This window comes from Phocoena phocoena, chromosome 16 (assembly GCF_963924675.1).
Source record: "Phocoena phocoena chromosome 16, mPhoPho1.1, whole genome shotgun sequence".
In the NCBI taxonomy this organism is placed as follows: Eukaryota; Metazoa; Chordata; class Mammalia; order Artiodactyla; family Phocoenidae; genus Phocoena; species Phocoena phocoena.
The window spans coordinates 83,909,382-83,931,183 of NC_089234.1; the positions used below are offsets into that span (position 1 = coordinate 83,909,382).

General features: G+C 43.0%; 1 protein-coding gene across 1 annotated transcript in view; it reads right to left on the reverse strand.

The window, feature by feature from the left end:
- The window catches only part of FMN2 (formin 2), a 321,516-nt gene extending 301,687 nt beyond the window's left edge, over nucleotides 1–19,829 (reverse strand). The window contains exons 1-2 of the mRNA XM_065893942.1: nucleotides 18,506–19,829; nucleotides 5,543–5,747 (exon numbers count right to left, since the gene is read on the reverse strand). Of these exons, the coding sequence (XP_065750014.1) occupies nucleotides 5,543–5,747; nucleotides 18,506–19,829 (1,529 nt within the window). The remainder of the gene's footprint in view (nucleotides 1–5,542; nucleotides 5,748–18,505) is intronic.
- Between the last annotated feature and the right edge of the window lie 1,973 nt (nucleotides 19,830–21,802).

Below are 21,802 nucleotides of genomic sequence, written 5' to 3' on the forward strand. Positions count from 1 at the left end.
ACAAGTTTCACAGTGACTGAAGGGGTCTCAGGAGTATTAACATCTAGAACTTTCTCGAGGAAAGAAGGCCGGCATGTGGTCAAATGGCTGGACGTGTCACAGGAGGTGCAAGGACCCAGCTGGGCCCACCCCCAGAGACAACACCGCAGCTCACCAAGGGCTCCGCACACGGTCGCAAGCTCCCTGCACCCCAGCCTCAGAGCCCAACCAAGCCCACAGCCAGGGCTGGTCCAAACGCTGTCACAGGAAGACACCTGTCCTCAGGCTCTGAACTCCAGGGCAGGAAGGGAGACAAGATATTTTAAACTTTATAAAACTCTACAGACTGGGTACAGATTTGCTGATGGTCTATCTGAGTCCTTAACAGTAAGTGCCTGTAGTGCGTCTTCACATCCGTTTTGAAGAAGTTGACTGCTCTGTGTGGTGACCTGGTCTCATGTGTGATGCATCTTGGTTACCCGACACTGAGAGTATGGAGAATAGCAGTAAAAACCTATGCTCAGCATCAACTACAATAAAACATCACACAGAGACAGAGCATTCAAAAGTGACTCGGTGTAGAGAGCTCTGACAAGAGTCACTGAACAGTCTACTCAAATTTATATAAATTTAAAGCTCAGTTTTGGCATCCATCAAGGCTTTTTTGGGGGAAGAGAAAAAAGAAACTATGCAACTTCAGTTGATCAAGGACTGAAACACGACAAGAACAAGCTGAGAAATTTAATCAAATGACTCTAATAAAATCACCGAAGTAATATCATGGACATATGTGACAGTGACAACCAACCCCTTTTCAGGACCCTATGTTAGATTACGGATGTCTCTGGTAATTTCTTCAAAGATCGTGAAACAAACCAAACTTCAAAGGACAAAATTATAGAAATGTCAAAAGGAAAAATGCTTAAAAATTAATTTCTGTCTATTATGTTAAATCAATAAAAGTGAGTCTAATAAATGGCAGCTTTAAAATACCTCTGGCTGAAGAGTTTTTTTACATATTTAAAGCAGCCCCAAATAAAAGGAACGAGACACACAGACCATCACAGCTGCTCTGAGCTTTTGAAGTCAAACATCACTGACTCTTCTAGTTGGAAGGAAAGTCAGTAGTCATGTTCAGCCTCTCCAGGTTTGTGGTCACATCAGTAGATCTTCAACCAGCCTCTGAACATCTCCAGTAAATAGTGAAATCGCCCCTCCCAAGACCAGTGGTTCCAAAGCTGGACCCTCTTTGAGGGACGCCTCCCTGACGCTGAATGAATCACGCAAGTGTTAGCAAATCTAGCTCCTCCGTCCCAGACACGTTCGATCTTCTTCTTCAACATCAATCTCAGGCTTAAAATCTGTCCTGGTCAATGGAGAGCCATAGAATAATTCTGAGAAGACCATTAAGAACTCTCCTGGAAAGAAGGGGATGAGTTTTGTTTTTGTTTTTTAATTTCAGAGGTATATTTTAACAGGGGTTAGTGACTGGAGGATCTGATCTGAGGAGGAAATGCGAGGAACTTGCTAACTTTACACCTCTCAGACTTCTGACTGAGGAGATGCTGTTACCACCCACTAGGCAGGCAATGAACAAGGGAGCAGGGTGGCTTTGGAGGACAGAGAAGCTCAGCGTGGACAGCGTGGACCGCCTCCCACAGCCCATGTCAAGATTTTTTCAAGGCAACAGGAAATCTGCGTCTGAAATTCACAGAGAGACCTGAACCATGCAGTCATCCACATTCAGGGAAAGGGTTCCCGGGGATGAATGTTCAGATGGACTGAAGCCCAGGGGAAGCAGCATGTACTTAGCAAGGGTCCGGCGGAAGAAGAGGACCAGGAGAAGGTAACAAAAGCCAGCCCAAAACGAAGGAGGCAAACCAGCAGAAGCCGGTAGTGGAAACCAAGGAATGTGGGGTTTTCTGTTTGGATAAAATATACAGTGGTTTAAATGATGTTTTTTGAAGCATTTTTTTAATTAGACATTTTTATTAATGTTGAGTGTGAAACACAACCTACTAAATTAGAATATTAATGACATTTCTGGATTTGAGGATTATACCTTCCCCAAAAGAGCACAGATTCACAAAGACTGATAATATGTAAGCCCAAAAAGAGTCACAGTAATTTCAAAACAATCTACACAATGTACATTATGTTCTATGATTGTTTCAATTATTTTGCTGTAAACAAAGATTATAGGACTGCCTTTACAATCCCATATGACTATTGCGATATTGTGATTTATAATAAGAAATATGCATTTGGTCTTTGTCCAATTTCTGGCACAGAGCTTCTAAAACCCTTGGCATTTCCTCAAAAATATGAGTGAAAAAAGTCAACATCATTGGTTGCCAGCGGTGGGGTAAAGTAGGCAAGCCTGACAGCCAAGGAGCTTGAGGGAACTTTTGGAGGTGATAGATATTTTCTGTTTTCTGGTTGAGGTGGAAGGTTATGTATGGGTTTATACATTTGCCAAGTTTATTAAACTGTACACTGAAAATGGTGCATGTTGTTGTATATAAACTATACATCAATGAAATTTACTTTAGAACTATCTGAGCTTAGAATGATTTCTAGCCTACAATTAGACATCCAAATTTCCAGTAGTTATGAAAGTGAAATAAAGACATTTTTAGATATAAAAGGGCTCAAATATTTGCACAGTGTATTCACCTTCTCTAGTTAAGGTCCTAGAGGATACACTTCAGCAAACAGGGAGAAAACCAAAAAAGAGAAACTTACAGGGGTCCAGGGGAAATGGAGGATGTGAAAGGAAGTCCAGGAATGATAGGTGATCAGCAAGGTTAGAGAACAACAATGTAGATTGGAGCAGGGGGCCTGAGTCCTCTGGAAAGGCGGCCTCCGGGGGAAAATAAATTTATCTCTTAGAGTTCATAGGGAATATTAAAGATATATTTAAGTCAAAAATTTTGAAGCATCTGAAAAATTCTCCTAGAAAAGCAGGAAAATGAAAAAAATAATAATTGTTAACTCCAGGAAATAGAAAGCATGATACAAGAAAGGACATTTGAACATAGTATACGATGACTTTGCAGTGACTACTATTTGCATAGTCCTAAGAATCTAAATATTAACTTTTTATTTTATAAAAATCTGTGACCTCTGTTACGGAATTGGGGGCACAGGAGGTAATAAGAGAGGTAGATGTGAGAAAACTAAAACCCCATCTATCGTGATGGGGAGTTGGAAATCGAAAATGGAGATATTTTAGAAACAATTAGGCAAATGCCAAAGAAAACTGCTACACAAGTTGTGAATGGTTGCCTCTGTTGAAAGGGGAGTAATCAAAGGATCAGAAGGGGCAAGTCAGGAAACTGCTTTTATTCATGAAAATTAAAGCTAATAAAAAATAGAAAATGTCTTCTAGCTCTAAAAAAATAAAAAATAAAATAAAGAACAAAATAAATAAAACCCTTGGACTTTCCTAAATGATTGGAGCAAAAAAGGTGTCTTGATATTCATAACAAGCCCCTTTCAAGTACACTAAGTTTATGTTAATGCAGTGACTTTTGGAAGCACCTAAGGATGGGGGCTGGTTGTCAGGGGAACCAACCCTGTCTTTAGTGTTGGAACCTTCAGTCCCACCTCTGACCTCCAGGGAGGAAAGGGGAGCAGAGCTGGAGACTGATTCAATCACCAATGTCCAATGATTTAATCAATCAAGCCTGTGTAAATAAGCCTCCATAAAAACCCAAAGGGACAGGGTTCAGAGAACTTCTGGGTCAGCAAACAGGTGGAGATTCAGGGAGAGCGGCACCCAGGTGCTTCGTGCCCTTTCCCCATACCTTGCCCTGTGCATCTCTTCCATCTGACTCTTCCTGAGTTATATCCTTTTATAATACTGGTAATCTGGAGAGTGAAATGCTTCTCTGAGTTCTATAAGCTGCTGGAGAGAATTAAACCCAAGGAGGGGGCTGCTGGAACCTATAAGCTGCTCAGTCAGAAGCCCAGGTGACAACCTGGACCTGTGACTGGCATCTGAAGACTGGCAGCCTTGTAGGACTGAGCCCTTAGTCTGAGGGACCTGACACCATCTCCAGGTAAGCAGTGTTGTCAGAATTGAGTTGAATTGTAGGATACCCAGCTGGTGTCCCAGAGAACTGCTTGGTGATGTGGGGAAAAAACCCACACATCAGAGTTAGTGTTAGAATCGTAGCTATAAACCACAGAAATGACTAAATAACCTTTAGGTTTAAAAAATATTCATAAGGGAGATCCCATAATACTTACAACTGAAAGACAATGAAAACATTTCTTTACCCCAACAATAACCAGAAACAATTCAAAAGTAAAATACCATTCCCATTAACAATGAAACATATGAAGCACCCAGAAAATAACTGAGCAAAGAAAACACAAACTCTCCATTTAAAAAAGTCCAAAACTCTATTAAAAGGACATAAAGGATGTTCTGAATAAATGAAGAGGTCTTCCAGTCTTGGATGACATTATTAAAATAATAGTTCTCAATATAATCTACAAATTTAATAAACTGAGCACCATCAGGACTTTTTAAAAACCTCACCCAAAAAAAAAAAAAACCCTCAACCACTTAATTTAAATTTATATAAAAAACTATAAGCCCATCAACGGCTAAGTCCTGATAATGTTCAAACTTTGAAAAAGGGGACACTTCTCCTCCAGGTAATGAGACATATTGCAAAGCACATTTATGACAGCTGTCTGGTACCCACCGAAGACAGAAAAACATCCATGCAAGGAAGAGAACAGACCCTCAGAGAGGGTATGGGAATAATCTAAAGATGGCATTAAACATCCATGAGTAAAAATTGTTTAGTAGACGATGCTGAAGACTTTGCTTTGCCATGTGTGTCACACCACACGCTCAAGAGGACTCTGGACAGAGCAGATGTTTAAATGTAGATGGTGAATCAATAACACTACAGAAGGCTGGGGAGGAGAGAATGTTGGTGACCTGAGTCTAAGAAAGGATTTCTTAAATGAGAAGAAAATAGCACAAACCACAGATGAAAAATAGATCTGATTATGGCAAGATTAAGTACTTCTGTTCAACAAAGGACACAACAAATTTTAAAAAGGGATGAAATGCTAGGGGAAGATATTTATAACATCAAAAATTGATTCTAGGGCTTCCCTGGTGGCACAGTGGTTAAGAATCCACCTGCCAATGCAGGAGACATGGGTTCGATCCCTGGTCCGGGAAGATCTCACATGCCACGGAGCAACTAAGCCCGTGCGCCACAACTACTGAGCCTGCACTCTCCAGCCCGTGCGCCACAACTACGGAAGCCCACGCACCTAGAGCCCATGCTCCACAACAAGAGACCCCACGACAATGAAAAGCCCGTGCATAGCAACGGACACCCAACGCAGCCAAAAATAAATAAATAAGACAAATAAATTTATTTTTTAAAAATTGATTCTATATGTCAAAATTTCAACAATTACATAGAACTGAATCCACTCCAAATAGTTTAAATAGCAAGAGACTCACGGCAGGGTATTCCTTGTCTTACAGAGTCTTGGAAGGGCTGAAGACAAAGTAGAGACCACTCACCGAGCCGTGACTGAGAACAAGGCCACCAAAGCAGTGGCCACTCTTCTCTGATCTAAGGCCTGGGTCCCAAGAGCACACTTGGCTCCCAGGTCAGGAGGTTTCCCAGCTGGGCCACCCCTGCTGCCAACCCAGAACTGGGCTGTGCCCGCCGGGGCCACACCAGGGCCTGTGGGAAGTGGTGCCTGGACACCAGGCCTCTGCTTGGCTTGAAAGAGCAAACAGCAGAGGTCAATCCTGGACCTTGTCGAGGTCTTCCAGACGTGGCACGAATTCATCCAACCTAAACCACATCTAAAACACAACCTACAAGGGACTCTGAGAAACATCACTTTTACAAGAGCCTATAATGTAAGGAAAGAAGACCAGAGGGGGTTTAGCAATGCTCCATCACATCCTCAACACTGGTAATAGAGCCGCATCTGGAATACACAGAGAACCTCTGTGACCAAACAAGAAAAATCAGGAAACCTTATAGAAAAGGTACAAAGATATGAACAGGCAAGTCACAGAAGGGTAAACCCAAACAGCTAAAAACACACAAAGTTTTTCTCAAAGGCATTAGCCATCAGATAAATACAAAGTAAAAAGTAAAACAATGACATACCACTTTCTCATTGGATTAGTAAAAATTCAAAAATTAGATAAATGCTGATTTGCTGTGCTAGCGAGTATAAACTGGGAGAAATATTTTAAAAACTAAACTGGCAGTACCCATACAAATTAAGTAAATTTTCATTTTTTTAACCTAGCAATCTCACTCCTGAATATACATTCCAGAGAAGTTCTCACACAGGACCCGTGTGGGAATACTAATCACAGTGCTGTCTGTGGTGGCATCTAGACGTCCACCCTGGTGGATGCGGAAATCAAAGGTAAGGACCATCCATGGCCACAATACACACCTCCAGGGTCGAGACTCACATACAACAGATATGAACAGTGTCCCTGGGGCTGGACGACCCAGAGGAACTCTCACTCTTTGTAACAGAATAAAGCAGTAAGAAACAACCCACCTGATAAACATTCGCCAGGAAAAATTTGTACATTTTTTCCCCAAAGGCTCCCGAGTTAAAAAAAAAAAAAAAGCAAAAGAATGAAGTCTACAATTCAGACTGTTTGTATAACAGAAAATTAAATACACACAGAAATACTACACACTTTACAAAAATACGTACAATTTTAAGGATATCAATCAAACACATAAAAGCTGTTCCAAAAAAAATGCTGTTCCCTGCATCCATGAGGGAGGTCAGAATAGGAAATGAAAATACAGAAAATAAATCCAAGGACAACGTGAAGAGTTCTGCATGGACTAACAATGCCCTCAGGGTACCAATAAACGCACACTTCTGTCCTCAAGACCAGGGAGAGAGTGTCAGTAAGACCTAGAACTACTAGGGAGAGTACGAGTTCCTGAAAAAGGACTCGGAACATTCAAGACAGGGGAGGGACAGAGACTAAGCAAGGGGAGAAAAACTGCAGCACAGTAAATAATAATATACAAAAGTGTGTATATAAGAGGGTGTGGAGGAAAGGGAACCCTCCTCCACTGGTAGTGGGAATGTAAATTGTGCAGCCACTATGGAAAACCACTGTGGAGGTTCCTCAAAAAACTAAAAATACAACTACCATATGATCCAGCAATCCCACTCCTGGGCATACATCCCAAGAAAACCATGGTTTGAAAGGATACATGCACCCCAATGTTCATAGCAGCACTATTTACAACAGCCAAGACATGGAAGCAACCTAAGTGTCCACTGACAGATGAATGGATAAAGAAGATGTGGTATATATACACAATGGAATGTTACTCAACCATTAAAAAGAATGAAATAATGCCATTTGCAGCAACAGGAATGGATCTAGAGATTATATTAAGTAAAGTACAGAGAAAGACAAATATCATATGATAACACGTATATGTGGACTCTAAAAAAAATGATACAAATGAACTTATTTCCAAAACAGAATAGAGTCACAGACATAGAAAACAAACTTATGGTTATTAAAGGTGATAGCAGGGGGAGGGGTAAATTAGGAGTTTGAGATTAACACATGCATACTATGATATATAAAACAGATAAACAAAGACCTACAGTATAGCACAGGGAACTATATTCAGTATCTTGTAATAAACTATAATGGAAAATAATCTGAAAAAGAAAATATATATATATGACTGAATCACTTTGCTGTACACCTGAAACTAACACAACATTGTAAATCAACTATAGTTCGATTAAAAAATGGTTAAATAAATTTTTTTTTAATTTTAAGTATATATATATATATAAAATATGTAATCATTTATACATAGTATGTTGTACTTTTATATATATGTGTAGTGTATATGAACTTTAGTCTCAGGGCAAGAGGGAACCACTGAAATGTTTCTACTCTGGGACCGGCCAGTTCAGCTCTGTATTTTAAATAGTGGACTCTCTTGCCTTGTAGCGAATTACTGGAAAAGAGCCAGACTGAGGACAGGGAGAACGTTTAGAATCTCAATGTTGGATAATCTTTTCTAGGAAATGTAGAGGCAATGGGAATAGAAATTAGAAGACTTATCAAAGAGAAATTTAAGAATAGAGAAAATGGAAGGACACTGAGGTCAAGTTCAAGTATGAGAAGGGTAAGAAAACCAAGGGGTGTGGCAAGGCTGGACAGCCAAACCTCGGTTGGGAATCCCAGGAAGCAGGTATTTAGAGGGAGGGAAAAGAGTAGGTACAGTGACCCATTAGACACAGTGACACTCCTAGACCTGTGACAGCTCAATGACGAGCCTGATGCAGAAAGGAGGGGGCCAGAGGTGCAGACAGCCGTCCACTGGATCTACGCGGTGATGAAGCCAGGAGGCCACATGCTCAGCTTTTATTATCCTGAAGCAGATGGTAGTGAAAATGATCTGCGAATTTAGAGTCAAGTGAGGCTCCTTAGAGAAATCATCTAAGTCAGAGATAAAAGGCTTCCAGAATCACCCCTTCACTTACATCACATTTTCAGCCCAGAGACAAATGGCTCTCCACCTAAATCACTGCAGTTCTTATTCAGCCTTATTAGCTCACCAACAATATACTGGATCCAACGGAGTCAACACATTTTTAATTTTTCCAAGAACAAAATAAAGACACATCAAGCCCTATATCCTGAAGTAAACTGCCAGGATACTATCCAAACATTTTACACCCTCAAAGCCGTTTAACCAAAATAGCACAGCAAGGACAGTGAGAAATAAGTGCTGAACATCCTGGGTAGCTGCAAAATGTAATACCTCCCAAGGAGAAACCACATCCCTCACCTCTCCAAGCAGCAAGTGCTGGTCTATAGCTTTGAAACGTGCTGGGTGGGGGAAATTATCTACAAGTATATGTTTGCAAAAACCATCTGTATTGTTACCCCATTGTTTTTATGACTCTTCTCAAAGATAAGACTTTTATGTTAATAATGAAGAGACTCATGGCTTCCAAAACTTTCCACAGAGTATTCAAATGCATTTGTTTGGAACCCTGAAATAGTTCCTTTCTAGCCCATTTGCTTCTTAATGAGCTTGAACAAGCTGCACTACTTTAAGGCCAATAAAACTTTTTAAAAAGGTAAAACACCTAAAAGCTCTCAAAACGTTTTATCTGTCTAGTCTCTTCAGAAAATTTCATGTCAACGCAAACTTCTAAATGAAATACTCATAAAAGTTATTTAAGTAAGTGTATAAAATAGTATGGAAAATTGAGGACAAAACCAATATATTAAAGTATACTGAAATAATTTATAAGAATTAGTACTACTACTTTTACTGAGAAGTTTAAACTAAAAGGAAAAATGCAAAGCCTATAGCCCATTCAAGAATCGGAGACTCTTATTGTCCTTAGATAATGAATCTAAGGATTTCCTCAATGGATGTGGTGTCACTATTAGAATTTGGAGTGTATTTAGACTCCATACACTCTAAATCCTTGGGTCATAACATCGAACAACACAGCCTTCCCTTCTGTAGATTCCATAAAACAGGTCCACCACCCACCATACCCGCAGTCACTACCCTGGTGTACAAAAACACAAGGTCCCAAGTGCACAACAGATAACAGCTTTCCAACGAACCCAAATCCCCTTTAGCATCAATTAACAACTGATCAAAACCACCACCGTCTTACCACCAGCTAGTACCGATGCCCAGAGCATCTTTACTCCACAGTAAAAGCGGTTCCTCGGGCTTCCCTGGTGGTGCAGTGGTTGAGAGTCCGCCTGCCGATGCAAGGGACGCGGGTTCGTGCCCCAGTCCGGGAAGATCCCACATGCCGCGGAGCAGCTGGACCCGTGAGCCATGGCCGCTGAGCCTGCGCGTCCGGAGCCTGTGCTCCACAACGGGAGAGGCCACAACAGTGAGAAAAAAAGTGGCTCCCCCTACATAGGGATTTTCTTCCACTCTAACAGTAAAGTTTTAAATATGCAAAGTATCATTATCTGGAGAAAAGGATAACTCCTGGAACCATCACTCCTATAGAATTGCTGGGATGGATAAGACTTGGAGGAAGCAGCTTCCCACCAGGATTACACTCACTTTTACAACCTGGGAAACCAGGGCACTAAGAGGAGGTAAGAAATTATCGCCACGTTTTACAGGAAACCAGTAGTATACTTAAAAAGGGAGGTCGATGGAAAGACTTCTCAGCCTGCACTCCTGCCGCAGTGCTGCTCTGTGTATAAAGCCACAATTTAAATGACACAGAATTCTTCTCCACACATGTGCACTAGATCATGGGTTGGCCAAAAAGTGCCTTCGGTGTTTAAGTAAAAATAAAAGACACATTTTTCATTTTCACCAAGAACTTTATTGAACAATGTATTCACCTTTTTGTTCCACTACCTTCTGCCATTTTTCTGGCAACTTCATAATTCCACCTTTCCAAAACGTTTTATGTTTTTGAGCAAAGAACCGTTCCAGGTGCCTTTTACAGTCTTCCAGGGAATTGAAATTTTTTCCATTAACAGAATTTGTAAAGAATTCTTCTTAAAGAAATAAATGGAAATCTGAAGGTGCAGTGTCTGGTGAATACAGCGGATGAATCAGAACTTCCCAGCCAAACTGTAACAGTTTTTGCCTGGTCATCAAAGAAACATGTGGTCTTGCGTTATGCTGATGGAAGATTACACGTTTTCTGTTCAAATTCCGGAAGCTTTTCGTCGAACGCTGCTTTTAGTTGGTCTAATTGGGAGCAGTAGTTGTTGGAATTAATCGTTCGGCGTTGAGAAGTAGCTCATAATAAAGGACTCCCTTCCAATCCCACCATATACATAACATCACCTTCTCTGGATGAAGACCGGCCTCTGGTGTGGTTGGTGGTGGTTCATTTCGCTTGCCCCATGATCTCTTCCATTCCACATTGTTGTACAGCATCCACTTTTCATTGCCCATCACAATTTGTTTTAAAAACAGAACGCTTTCATTACGTTTAAGTAGAGAATCACATGCGGAAATATGGTCAAGAAGGATTTTTTTCCCACTTAACTTCTGTGGACCCAAACATCAAAGCGATTAACATAACCAAGCTGGTGCAAATGATTTTTAACGTTCGATTTGGATATTTTGAGGATGTCAGCTATCTCCCGCATGGTATAACGTTGACTGTTCTCAATTAATGTCTCGATTTGATCGCTATCAACTTCAACTGGTCTACCCAACTGTGGAGCATCATCCAGTGAGAAATCTCCAGCACGAAACTTTGCAAACCACTTTCGACATGTTCCATCAGTCACAGCACCTTCTCCATACACTGCACAAATCTTTTTTTGTGTTTCCATTGCATTTTTACCTTTCTTGAAATAATAAAGCATAATATGCCAAAAATGTTGGTTTTTCTTTCATTTTCAATATTAAGATGGCTACACAAAAATTCACCAATTTTGATAACGTTTTTTAAATGCACGCTGATATGACAGCTGTCACATACAATCTAACAGAATTGTTTCGAATGAAGTTAGAGACAACTAAGTGCTACCAGAGCCATCTTATGGAAAAAACCGAATGAACATTTCGGCCAACCCAATACCACCAAGACCCTTCTGCCTGAAGCATAAAAAGAGACCCAGGGAATTCCCTGGTGGTCCAATGGTCACAACACGGGGCTTTCACTGCTGTGGGCCCGTGTTCCATCCCTGGTCAGGAAACTAACATCCTGCAAGCTGTGCAGCATGGCCAAAAAACATACTACTACTAATAAAAACTTTTTAAATAAAAAGAAACAAGAAGGAGTAGGGTTTAAGCACTTTTAAGCATAATTTTAAAACACAGCAAAGGCTTAATTTTCTCAAGAAATTATTCTATTCTCCCTGAAAATAAAAAGGACTATTTTTGGCCCATTGCAGCTCTGGCATAACAGATAATAAAGGCTCCAGTGGGTCCAAGGTACGGTGCACAGAGGAATGGCAGTAATTTTCCCACCCAATGAATGCCTCCAGGTACATCCTTGAAGGGGACGAAGATACAAAGGTTTCCCTCTCTCTCTCCCACAGTGGAGCAGGTGTCAAAAGACAACACTTCTCTGGCATGGTCAGCATCCTCTTCTAAGCATCCAATAACTTATCTTTTGTTCTTATCATTCTGATGTTACAATACCTCGATTTACTAACTACCATTTCAAATTGACTAGAAGTTTTATTTTCCATGTATTTATATATTTAATATTTAAAAAGCCTCAGAAAGCTTTCAATCACTAAAATCACATCCAAAACTATCAAGTCACAAGGCAGTACATATTTGTTTCTTCCTAATGGGCGCTTCATTCTCAATTTCATTAACATCAGGTTGTTACTTATAATGCAAAAGCAGGAATGAAGGGAATAATGAAATTTTCCTCTTCTTTCATTACCAACAAAATTTATATTTGGAAGCTTAGAGTTACTGCATTATCATTGCTATGTTAAAATCAATCCACAAAAATCAGAATAGATGTTCTCTCAACACAAATTCTACCAAAGTATCATTCTACCTTCACCACTGAGTCAATCATAACTCAATGAAAATAATTAATTTCCACCACCCAAAAATGTTAGTAACTTTCCAACTTAAATTCTACTAGTTTTAGTTACAATAGATAATCAACTCCCCTGTTTGAAGAAAATGGTGAACGAGCTTCATAAAGGCCTCAGTGTGCTCAATGTACACCTGACTGACTGGCACACAGCGGGCGCGGAGTAGGTACTCGCAGAGGATAGACAGGAGCGGGTGATGAATGGACAGAATCAGGTGAGCAGGCAAGGAGAAAGGAAAAGCAGAAGGAAGTGAGCAGGAAGACCTAAAGAATCCCCAAATCCAAGAAGTATACATGATATGATATAGACAGTAAGCACAGAGATGCAGAGACGACCACCAGTCAGGCCCAACTGGGAAAGATACCAAAGAGGAAATGGGAATTCAATCAGCCTTTTCAGATGCTAAGTCAAGAGAGACAAATTGTGTTACAGGAGAGTGAAAACTGTTAGACAAAGGCACAAAGTCAGGGGAATGAAATGACTGTTCATAGAACAGTAAGCAGATTAACTTGACTAAAGTAGAGAGTTTCTGAAGGAAACCATGGGAGGTGAAGCTGCAAAGCCAGGGGGGTAAATACTGTGCCTCCTCTACCCCACCCCCCTTTAAACACCACCACCTCCCCCTAATCACACAGTCATCCTCCACCATATGCTTTCCTTATCCAAACCCCCAAGCAAACTACAATTCCTGATAAAATGACAAAAAGGCTTACAATCATAGAAAATGCAATAAAAGAAAAAAACTGATATATAAACAATTTGCAAAAAAAAACCCTATTGACTAGAAATATTAATTTTCAACAAGTATCGGATTACATCCTTCCCAGTGTTTATACACAATTTCAGAGTTGTTTTGTTTTGATGTGACAAATTTGGTTTGGACCACTTTGAACAATGTAGTCCATTAAGGCAATAAACCAGGACAGACAAGTAAATAGCACCAACTGTGTGCCTTCTATGTACCAGGCAGAGTTGTAGGGGCTTTACATACACTATTTAATCGTAATCGTAATATTATTAACTCGAAATGACTCCTCCACCTTCATACATATGAGAAAAAATTACTTAAGAGTCACCTAACTGAACAGCCAGCTAGGATGCAGATATATCTGGAATACCAGCAGTTAGAGGAACCACAGTTGCATCACCCAAGGTGTGTGCTCAGCACCTTTTTAATGGAATCAGAAGGAAACACTGCTCTAAATGCACCTGCTCAAGTCCATGTACACATGGCTTGTATCCAAATGCCTAAATGCATGAAAAGCCAGGCCAGTGGGGTAAATGACTTCAATCCAAACCACAGCCTTACAGGAACCATGAGAAAGGATGTTTTAGACCAAACTAAAATGATGTGAGAACAGTGCTACCTGTCCCAGCTTATGCTGCCAAATCTGATTCAAATACATGAAGCCCAGTAACGCAAGATATAGAGGAAAAGACGGCATTCTTGTAATCCCCTTTCCTGTCATAGTAACACTGATGCATTACACACCAACAGGGGTGATTTCTGACCCTCACTCATTTATTGGTCAATAACTGGACGTCTACACTCTGTCAGATGCTACTGCTGGATATAAGACTGCTCCAGGCTCTAAAAAGTTCACAGTCTAATAACTTCACAAGCAGCGTGAGAAAGTCTGCGCTCCTAGAGAGGGTCTTCTCTCTACTTTGATATAAAAATCAAGATAACCTTTAGAAAAGCCAAAATGAGAGTCATGCAATCTAAATTTTAAAGCCCACGCCCTTTATTGACTAGCTGGTGCTCCAAAAGCTCACTGACACACTTCATTTTATTTTATTCACATTAACAACAGATTTGGTTTTCTAAGTACAGATCCTAGATGGGCCATTGGCTACTTAATGCCCTGAGGTAAGTTACTTTACCTGCCTGACCATGGTTCGCTCACTGGGAAAACGAAGATAAACAGCTAGACCTCAAGACTATCATAAGGATTTGAGATAATTATGTAATGCACCAACACAGAGCCTGGCATTTAGCAGAAGTGCAATAAATATAGCTAACATCATAATCACAGGATTCATAAACCAATAACAAATTGATCACAAAAATCAAATTAGAAGTAATGGGGGGGGTGGAGAAGAGACCAAAGACAGCTCTAAGAATCAATAGCTGACGGAAGGAAAAAGTCAAGAAAACCACACAGATACAAAACCTCAGCAACAGCTAACTGGAGTCACCAGCCTACTACACTTCAACAGCAGTTGAGGGCAACAGCAGTGTTTTCACGGGATGCAACCATGATGGGTCTAAAAGATGACATTAAGCCAGTTAAAGCAGATGAACCATTCAGGCCACGTGTTTAAGAAAAAGAAGGATAAGCACATAATTGACTTTGGAAAGACTTCTATCAAGAGTGATTCAGCATCACAAATTTAACATTTCACATGTCTACACTTTAACTGCAAAATTCTATTCACAAGCTTGTGCTGTAAGGAAAGCATGTGCAAAGAAATCTCTTAAATTTCATAGCCATTTTTGCACTAAACACTGAAAAAGATGTTTTTTCAAGCAAATGAACTGTGAAATTTCAGTGTAGTGGCCTAAAACATCATCAGCTCCTTAACAGCTAAAACAAGATAAAGTCTTGGTCCCCAAATAAATGTTATTATATCTGCCAAAGAAACACAAACATGTGCCATGGAGATCTCTTCACTCGAATTTTCTCCCTACATTTGGAAGGCAGTAAAAAGCAAAAAACATCTATCTGTTCCTTCCTGCAGAGCTGACAACCCTCATTCTATGGTTTAAAAATAAAAGCTGTCCATGGAAGTTTAGAGATATAACTATCACCTGCTTCAAAGGCAGCTGGCAATTAATTGATCCAAAGACATGCAAATTAAGGCCAGAAAACAAATTCCCTGAGGACAATGCTAGGGTTCCCCAGGGCTCTAGTAATTTCCAAGACACCCATAAAATAGGAGAGGATGGTAAAGAACCAAATGTAAAGCCAAATGACAAGGAAACAGACAACAGCTGAGGAACAGAGGCCTGTGTCACCCTGGATTCACTCGACCACCGCAGGAAAGCTTCCGTGAGAGATGTCTGGAGAAAACCTGCTTCACTCTGACCATCAATCACCCTGCATCCAGCCCAAGAAGGCCACACGTTCAACAATGAAAGGAATTCACCTTATTAATAACAGAAACTTGGAAATCTCCTAAGTGAAGGCCTTAAATTCTATAATATTTTTTAATGTTTTTACTCCATATGAAGTCTTACAGTGTTGAACACCCAAAAATGAGGAATAAGCAAGAACAGTCAGACTCAAATCAGTAGACTCAGCTCCTATTTTTGGCTCGGCCTCTGAATGAATCACAGTGTGACCTTGGAAAACTTTCACCTCTTTACCTCCATTTGCCCACCAGTTACAAGATTCGGTTAAACCTACCTTTATTTTTTTTAAGAAAGTGAGTGAGATAAATATATAGAAACTGCAACACAAATATCCACTGGTTACTGGCCAACTATAGCCAAGCATCACATATAAAGTAGGGAATGCCTCTTATGTATCACTTATGCGTGGAATCTAAAATATGACACAAATGAACTTATCTACAAAACAGAAAGACTCACAGACATAGAGAACATGGTTCTCTGGTTGCCATGGGGGAGGGTGTTGGGGGAGGGATGGAGTGGGAGGTTGGGGTTAGCAGATGTAAGCTATTACAAATAAAATGGATAAATAACAAGGTCCTACTGTATAGCACAGGGAGCTCTATTCAATATCCTGTGATAAACCATAATGGAAAATAATATTAAAAATAAAGAATGGGGGCTTCCCTGGTGGCGCAGTGGTTGGGAGTCCACCTACCGATGCAGGGGACGTGGGTTCGTGCCCCGGTCCGGGAAGATCCCACGTGCCGCGGAGCGGCTGGGCTCGTGAGCCATGGCCGCTGAGCCTGCGCGTCCGGAGCCTGTGCTCCGCAACGGGAGAGGCCACAACAGTGAGAGGCCCGCGTACCACAAAAAAAAATAAATAAATAAAGAATGTATATATGTACATAACTGAGTCACCTTGCTGTACAGCAGAAATTAACATAACATTGAAAATCGACTGTACTTCAATAAAGATATATAAAGTGGGTGATGCCCATATTAAAGCAACTAACTCTGCACAGTAAAAAATTCTGCTTGGAGATGTCAACAAAAAAACCCAGGTACCTCTTCAACAGGAATCCTGTAAGAGTCCCAAATTTCAAGTTTGGAAATACTTATCAAATTTAAATGAAATGCTAGCTCCAAGAATACCCTTTTTTTTTTTCCTTAATGGAAACAAAACTTCAACCTATTTAGGGTCCTACGATCTTCAGGACTCTGACCAATCCTCGTATGAATTCCTGTCTCCTCATCCCTTGCCAGGAGGTAAGTCACTGCACACTTGATGCACCCAGAGTACTACATCTCTATGTGCACTTGTCAGTGAGGCTTGGAAAGGCAGAGACATGATTTAATGATCTTTATATCACCTAGCATCTAACACACTGCCTGGCATAACATGGCTGCCCCGTACACATAGATATATATATTTGTTAAATGAAGGAAATGAATATATTTGAAATTCTAAAGCAGAACAACCATTAATATTAATGAATGATCTTAATTTTGGTGATATTTTCATTTCTAGAAAAATATATAAAATGAGTGTTACCTAGATAAGGAGGACATACTGAATTTCTTAACAACATTAAATTCACAAAAGTTAACTAAAGAACTTTCCGATCCTCTTCCTTCAAAATCAGTCTTTTGGACGTTTTTATGTTTCTTTTTTGTTTTGTTTTGTTTTATTTACAATTTATCTAACGGATATTAGACTATAAATATTCCTTTAACTTAACCTACACGATATTGGGAAGGGAGAAGTAAAAGAGGGACAGCAAGCATGTAAAATGAATCAAAGAGGCTACTCTGAGGTGTAAGAATCTATAAACGTAAAATAAAAGATAGCCCATGGATGAAATTTAAAATGTGGCCAATACAAGTAAGTACCAAACATGAACAGCATTTAGCTAACTAACAAGCATCCATGGTCTGGAGAAACATCATCTACTGTTTCATAGATACCCTATTTATTAAAGCCACAGAACCTAAGATTTTAAGCTTTTCAAATTACATTTGAAATTTTTAATCATTCAAATACTTATCACTACCTACCGGGACTTGCACGAATTCTCATTTTCCCCTGCTCCTTAAATTCTTACACTCAATTATTTCATTTAAAAATTAAGAGAAGTTAGTAAACATGAAACAAGCTGACACTCTACCAGCGGGCACTTAAGGAAAGGCGTGGGACCTACGCAAGGATAAACTCATCGCACTGCTCCACATTTTCCGCCGTGAGCCGACCGTTCAGCCGGCTTTGCCAAGTCCATATGGACGCTGGAAAGGTACCAGTAGTAGCATCCCGGGTGCTTTTGGCCTGCTCACCATCACTGTCTCCAGGCTGGGCCATGAAACTAAATGTAAATGATGCCTAATATTCTAGATCACTATGCATTAATTTCCTGAAAGTATGCATCAGATTTGGTTGCGTCAGCAACCAGAAGTGACCACCTAAGTTCACTACGGCGTCCACGCCGATCGCTGAGAGAGAAACTACGTGTCACATGCGTGCACATGGGCGTGTACCTCAGAGCAGTCCTAGAATAGATGATGTGTCAGAGGACCGTGAACAATCTCCTTATTTTTAATGCTGTGGGAGGAGGAAGGAAAGAGAATGATGGCTTTGCAAACGGTGCCAAAAAAGGAGCCGATCTGCCTGGCGTGACCCGGGATATTTTGGAGAAGTGGACAGAGCGGCCCTTGCTCCCGATGCCTTAGGACAGAGGCGCCTAAGCTGCTCCCTTTAAGACCCTGTGTACAAACGGAAACGTCTCCGAGGGGCAGGCGCCCTGGGCCCCGAGCCCGGCGCTCACCTGCGAACACGTCCTGAAGACCGCCCGCCCCGCGTTGCGTCAGGTGCGCCGAGACCCCCGCCCCGGGCGCTCGGCCCAGCTCCGCGGTCCAATCGGCCGAGCGGCTGCGGCCCGCGCGGGGTTTCCTGGCCGGGGCGGCGGCAGCGGCGGCGGCTCCGGACCCCCGGTCCAGGGAGGACTCCGGCCGTCTCTGGACCCGGGGGCTCTGGCTGGGGGACGGGGCCGGGGAGGGCCCGGGCGAGCTGAGCTGCCGGGTGGTGGTCCTGACGTAGCAGGGCGCCAGGAGCGGGCGGGCCCGGGAGCAGCGCGGGCTGCGCGCCGGGCTGCAGGGCGGGGAGGCGGCCGCGGGGACACTGGGCCTCAGCGCGCCCTCCTCGCGCGTTGCCCCCGGCCTGCGCCGGGCCTCTCCCGCCGCCGGGCCCCACTCCGCCCCCGGAGAGCCTCTGGGCGCGTCCTCGAAAGCATCCTCCTCGCCTTCCTCGTCCGTGTCCGCGGCCCCTCGCTCCCCGGGAGCCGACCCGGGAGACGGCAAGGCTGCGGCCGCGGGCTGTTCTGCAGCCGGGGGCCGGTCGGGGCGTGCGGACGGCGCCGCCTCGGCGCCTGGGCCCGGCGGGGGTCGGTCCAGGCCCGGCAGGGCCCCGGGCGGGGGGGCAGCGGAGGGGGGCGACGCCGGGGGCGACTCGGGGCTCAGGGACTGCTGCTGCTGCTGCTGCTGCATCTGCTGGAGACGGATCGCCTGCTGGATGTCCGAGAGCAAGTCCTCCTGCTCCGCGGCCGAGTGAAAGCTGTAGAGGTCTGTGTCTGAGCCCGAGCTAGTCCTTTGTCCATCCTGCAACCCCGCCGCAGTCTCCGAATCCTCGGCCACCGCCGGGCTCCCGACCCCGGCGGAGCCAGGACCCCGGGGCCGCGTCACCTCGGAAGGGTCGGCACACTCCGTATCGGACAGGCCCGTCTCGTCGGCCGAGAGGCTGAGGTCCGGGATTTTGGTGACCAGGGAGTGGGCGCTGTCCAGCTCAACGGCCTGCAGGGCCTGGGGGTCCAGCACATCCTCACGGGAGCCGCCAGCACCTCTGCCCTTGGACAGGGTCTTCCGAATGCGCAGGTTGGAAAAGACCGAGGCCCTCGGGTCCGACCGGCTCTTCTTCCTGCCCGGCTCCCCACCGCCGCCCCCCTTGCCGTGCCGGCCCGGCGCCTTCTTGCCCCCGCCCGCCTTCTTTGTGCCCTCGGCCTCGCGGAGCCCGGCGGCATCCTCGCTGCCGCCGCCGCCGCCTCCGTGCGGGGCATCGCCCGCACTCCTCTTCGGCTTCGCGTCCTGGTTCCCCATGCTGCTGCCGCCGCCGCCGCCGCCGTCGCCGCGGGCATTCAGGCCATGCCAGCTCCTCGGCCCGGCTGCGCTGGGATCCCGAGGATTCGGGCGGCGAGCGAGCTGCTGAGAAGAGGGAGGCCGGCCACGCACCTGCCGCGCTTCGCAGAACGCGCCGCGGCTGCGCCCGCCCGCGCGGGGCTGAACGAGCTCACGCAGCGCCGCCAATGGCCGCGCGGAACGCACAAGGCCCCGCCCCTGTCCGCTTTCAGCACCGCCCCCTCCCGCCCCCGGCCCTTCGGCCCCGCCCCCCACCGCTGAAGCGCCAGGAGCGCGTCTGGGTCTGAGGACCTCAATATCCGCCACCGGAATCCAATGCCTGGTCCCTGCTGAAGGGCTTGGCAGCTGGAAGATCCACGCTGAACAAAAAAAGAAAAAATTTAAAGGGGAAAAAGGAAAGCCACATTCCAGTTTAGAGGTGCGGTAATCTCAAGGCCACATACACTACCCCCTCCAACCTGCCTGCAGAAGCATGGCTCTTTAATAAATACTGGTCGAATGGATTGGTCTTTTCTTCAATAACTGATCATCTTAAACACCGTTAATGTGCTTGACATATGGTTTAGGAAAGGTTACTACACACAGTGCTGCTTTTATGTTCATGCAGACCTTGCATCTCCATGAGAGAACATCAGCGGTCATCTCAAAATTTCATTTTTCAAACTTTTTTTTTTGACAAAATGGCGAGGTGGGGGGCGGGAATCAGAAAATACTGAGATTGGACTTCATTAAAATGCTAATCTCTAAATTTCTATGCGCTTACCATATAAACCAAATAGCATTTATATTCAAAAAGGGTGCATATACTTTAACTCCCAGGAGGTCAAACTCATCAATATTTAACATGTGCCTATTGTTGCCGCCTACAAAAAAGACAAAGACAAAAAAGAAACACTTGGCACAAACACAAGAAATCACATGTTATGCGGAAAACCACCACTCTCCCAAGAAACTGTGTCCTTGCCTTGACTATAAAAGTTTGCAACAGTTCACTGTCTGGGGGAGAAAAAATTGCTGCCCCAAAATGTGTCTCTCTGGCATTAGGATTAAGTTAGGCTGATTATTTTTAAGAAACAGAAGACTAAGGAAGTCTTTCTTTTTACTTCCACTTAGCTGCCTAAAGAATTCACATATTAGAGCTGAAAAGAGTTATCGTCAGAGATACCCGCCAGGAAAAAGCGCTGGGCCCAGAGATCTGATCCACTCTCCGCTGGTCCAGCAAATGCTCCTTTACAAAACAGTTCCTTTCCTACCTCCATATGAATTGCCTTCCTCCCCTTTGAAGTCCCAAACCATTACCCACAACATCCTCTGTTGCCTTTAACTGAAGACAGTATTTAAGGTGAGGGTTTTGGCCATTTTGGCCACGATTCTGTTTTCCTGGGTCTCTCCCATGTAGACATGTTATTAAACTTTTGTGTGATTTTCTCCTGCTAATCTGTCTCATGTCAATTTAATTCTTAGACAGCCAGAAGAACCTAGAAGGGTAGAGAAAAACTTCTTCCTCCCTGATAACTGTTACAGAGTTTCTTAATATTCTGCTTCAATATTAATATAAAAATTTTCCTCACTGTAAATCGTCATTATTTTAATTACTTAGGAAATTTAGTTACCTATATTTAAAAGAGATTTTTAAACATCATTGGTATCTAAAGAAGCTCCAAGCAGTAAATTAAAACAAGGGTTAAGTGGCATTAATCAATAACGTTACAAATATTTAAATTAGAAGTTAATTGTTAATCACTTTGAAAATAGGTATATCTAGCTAACATGTTAGTATTTCTAAAGTAAGCCCAAAGGAGGAAAAAGTACTACATACTACATGATGCATTTTAAATGCCACAAGCAAACGTTCCTTTGCATATTGTGAACCAATATTTTAAACCTCCCTCCTTAACTATTTTATCAAAAAAACCTTTTTTTTAAGATCCTAT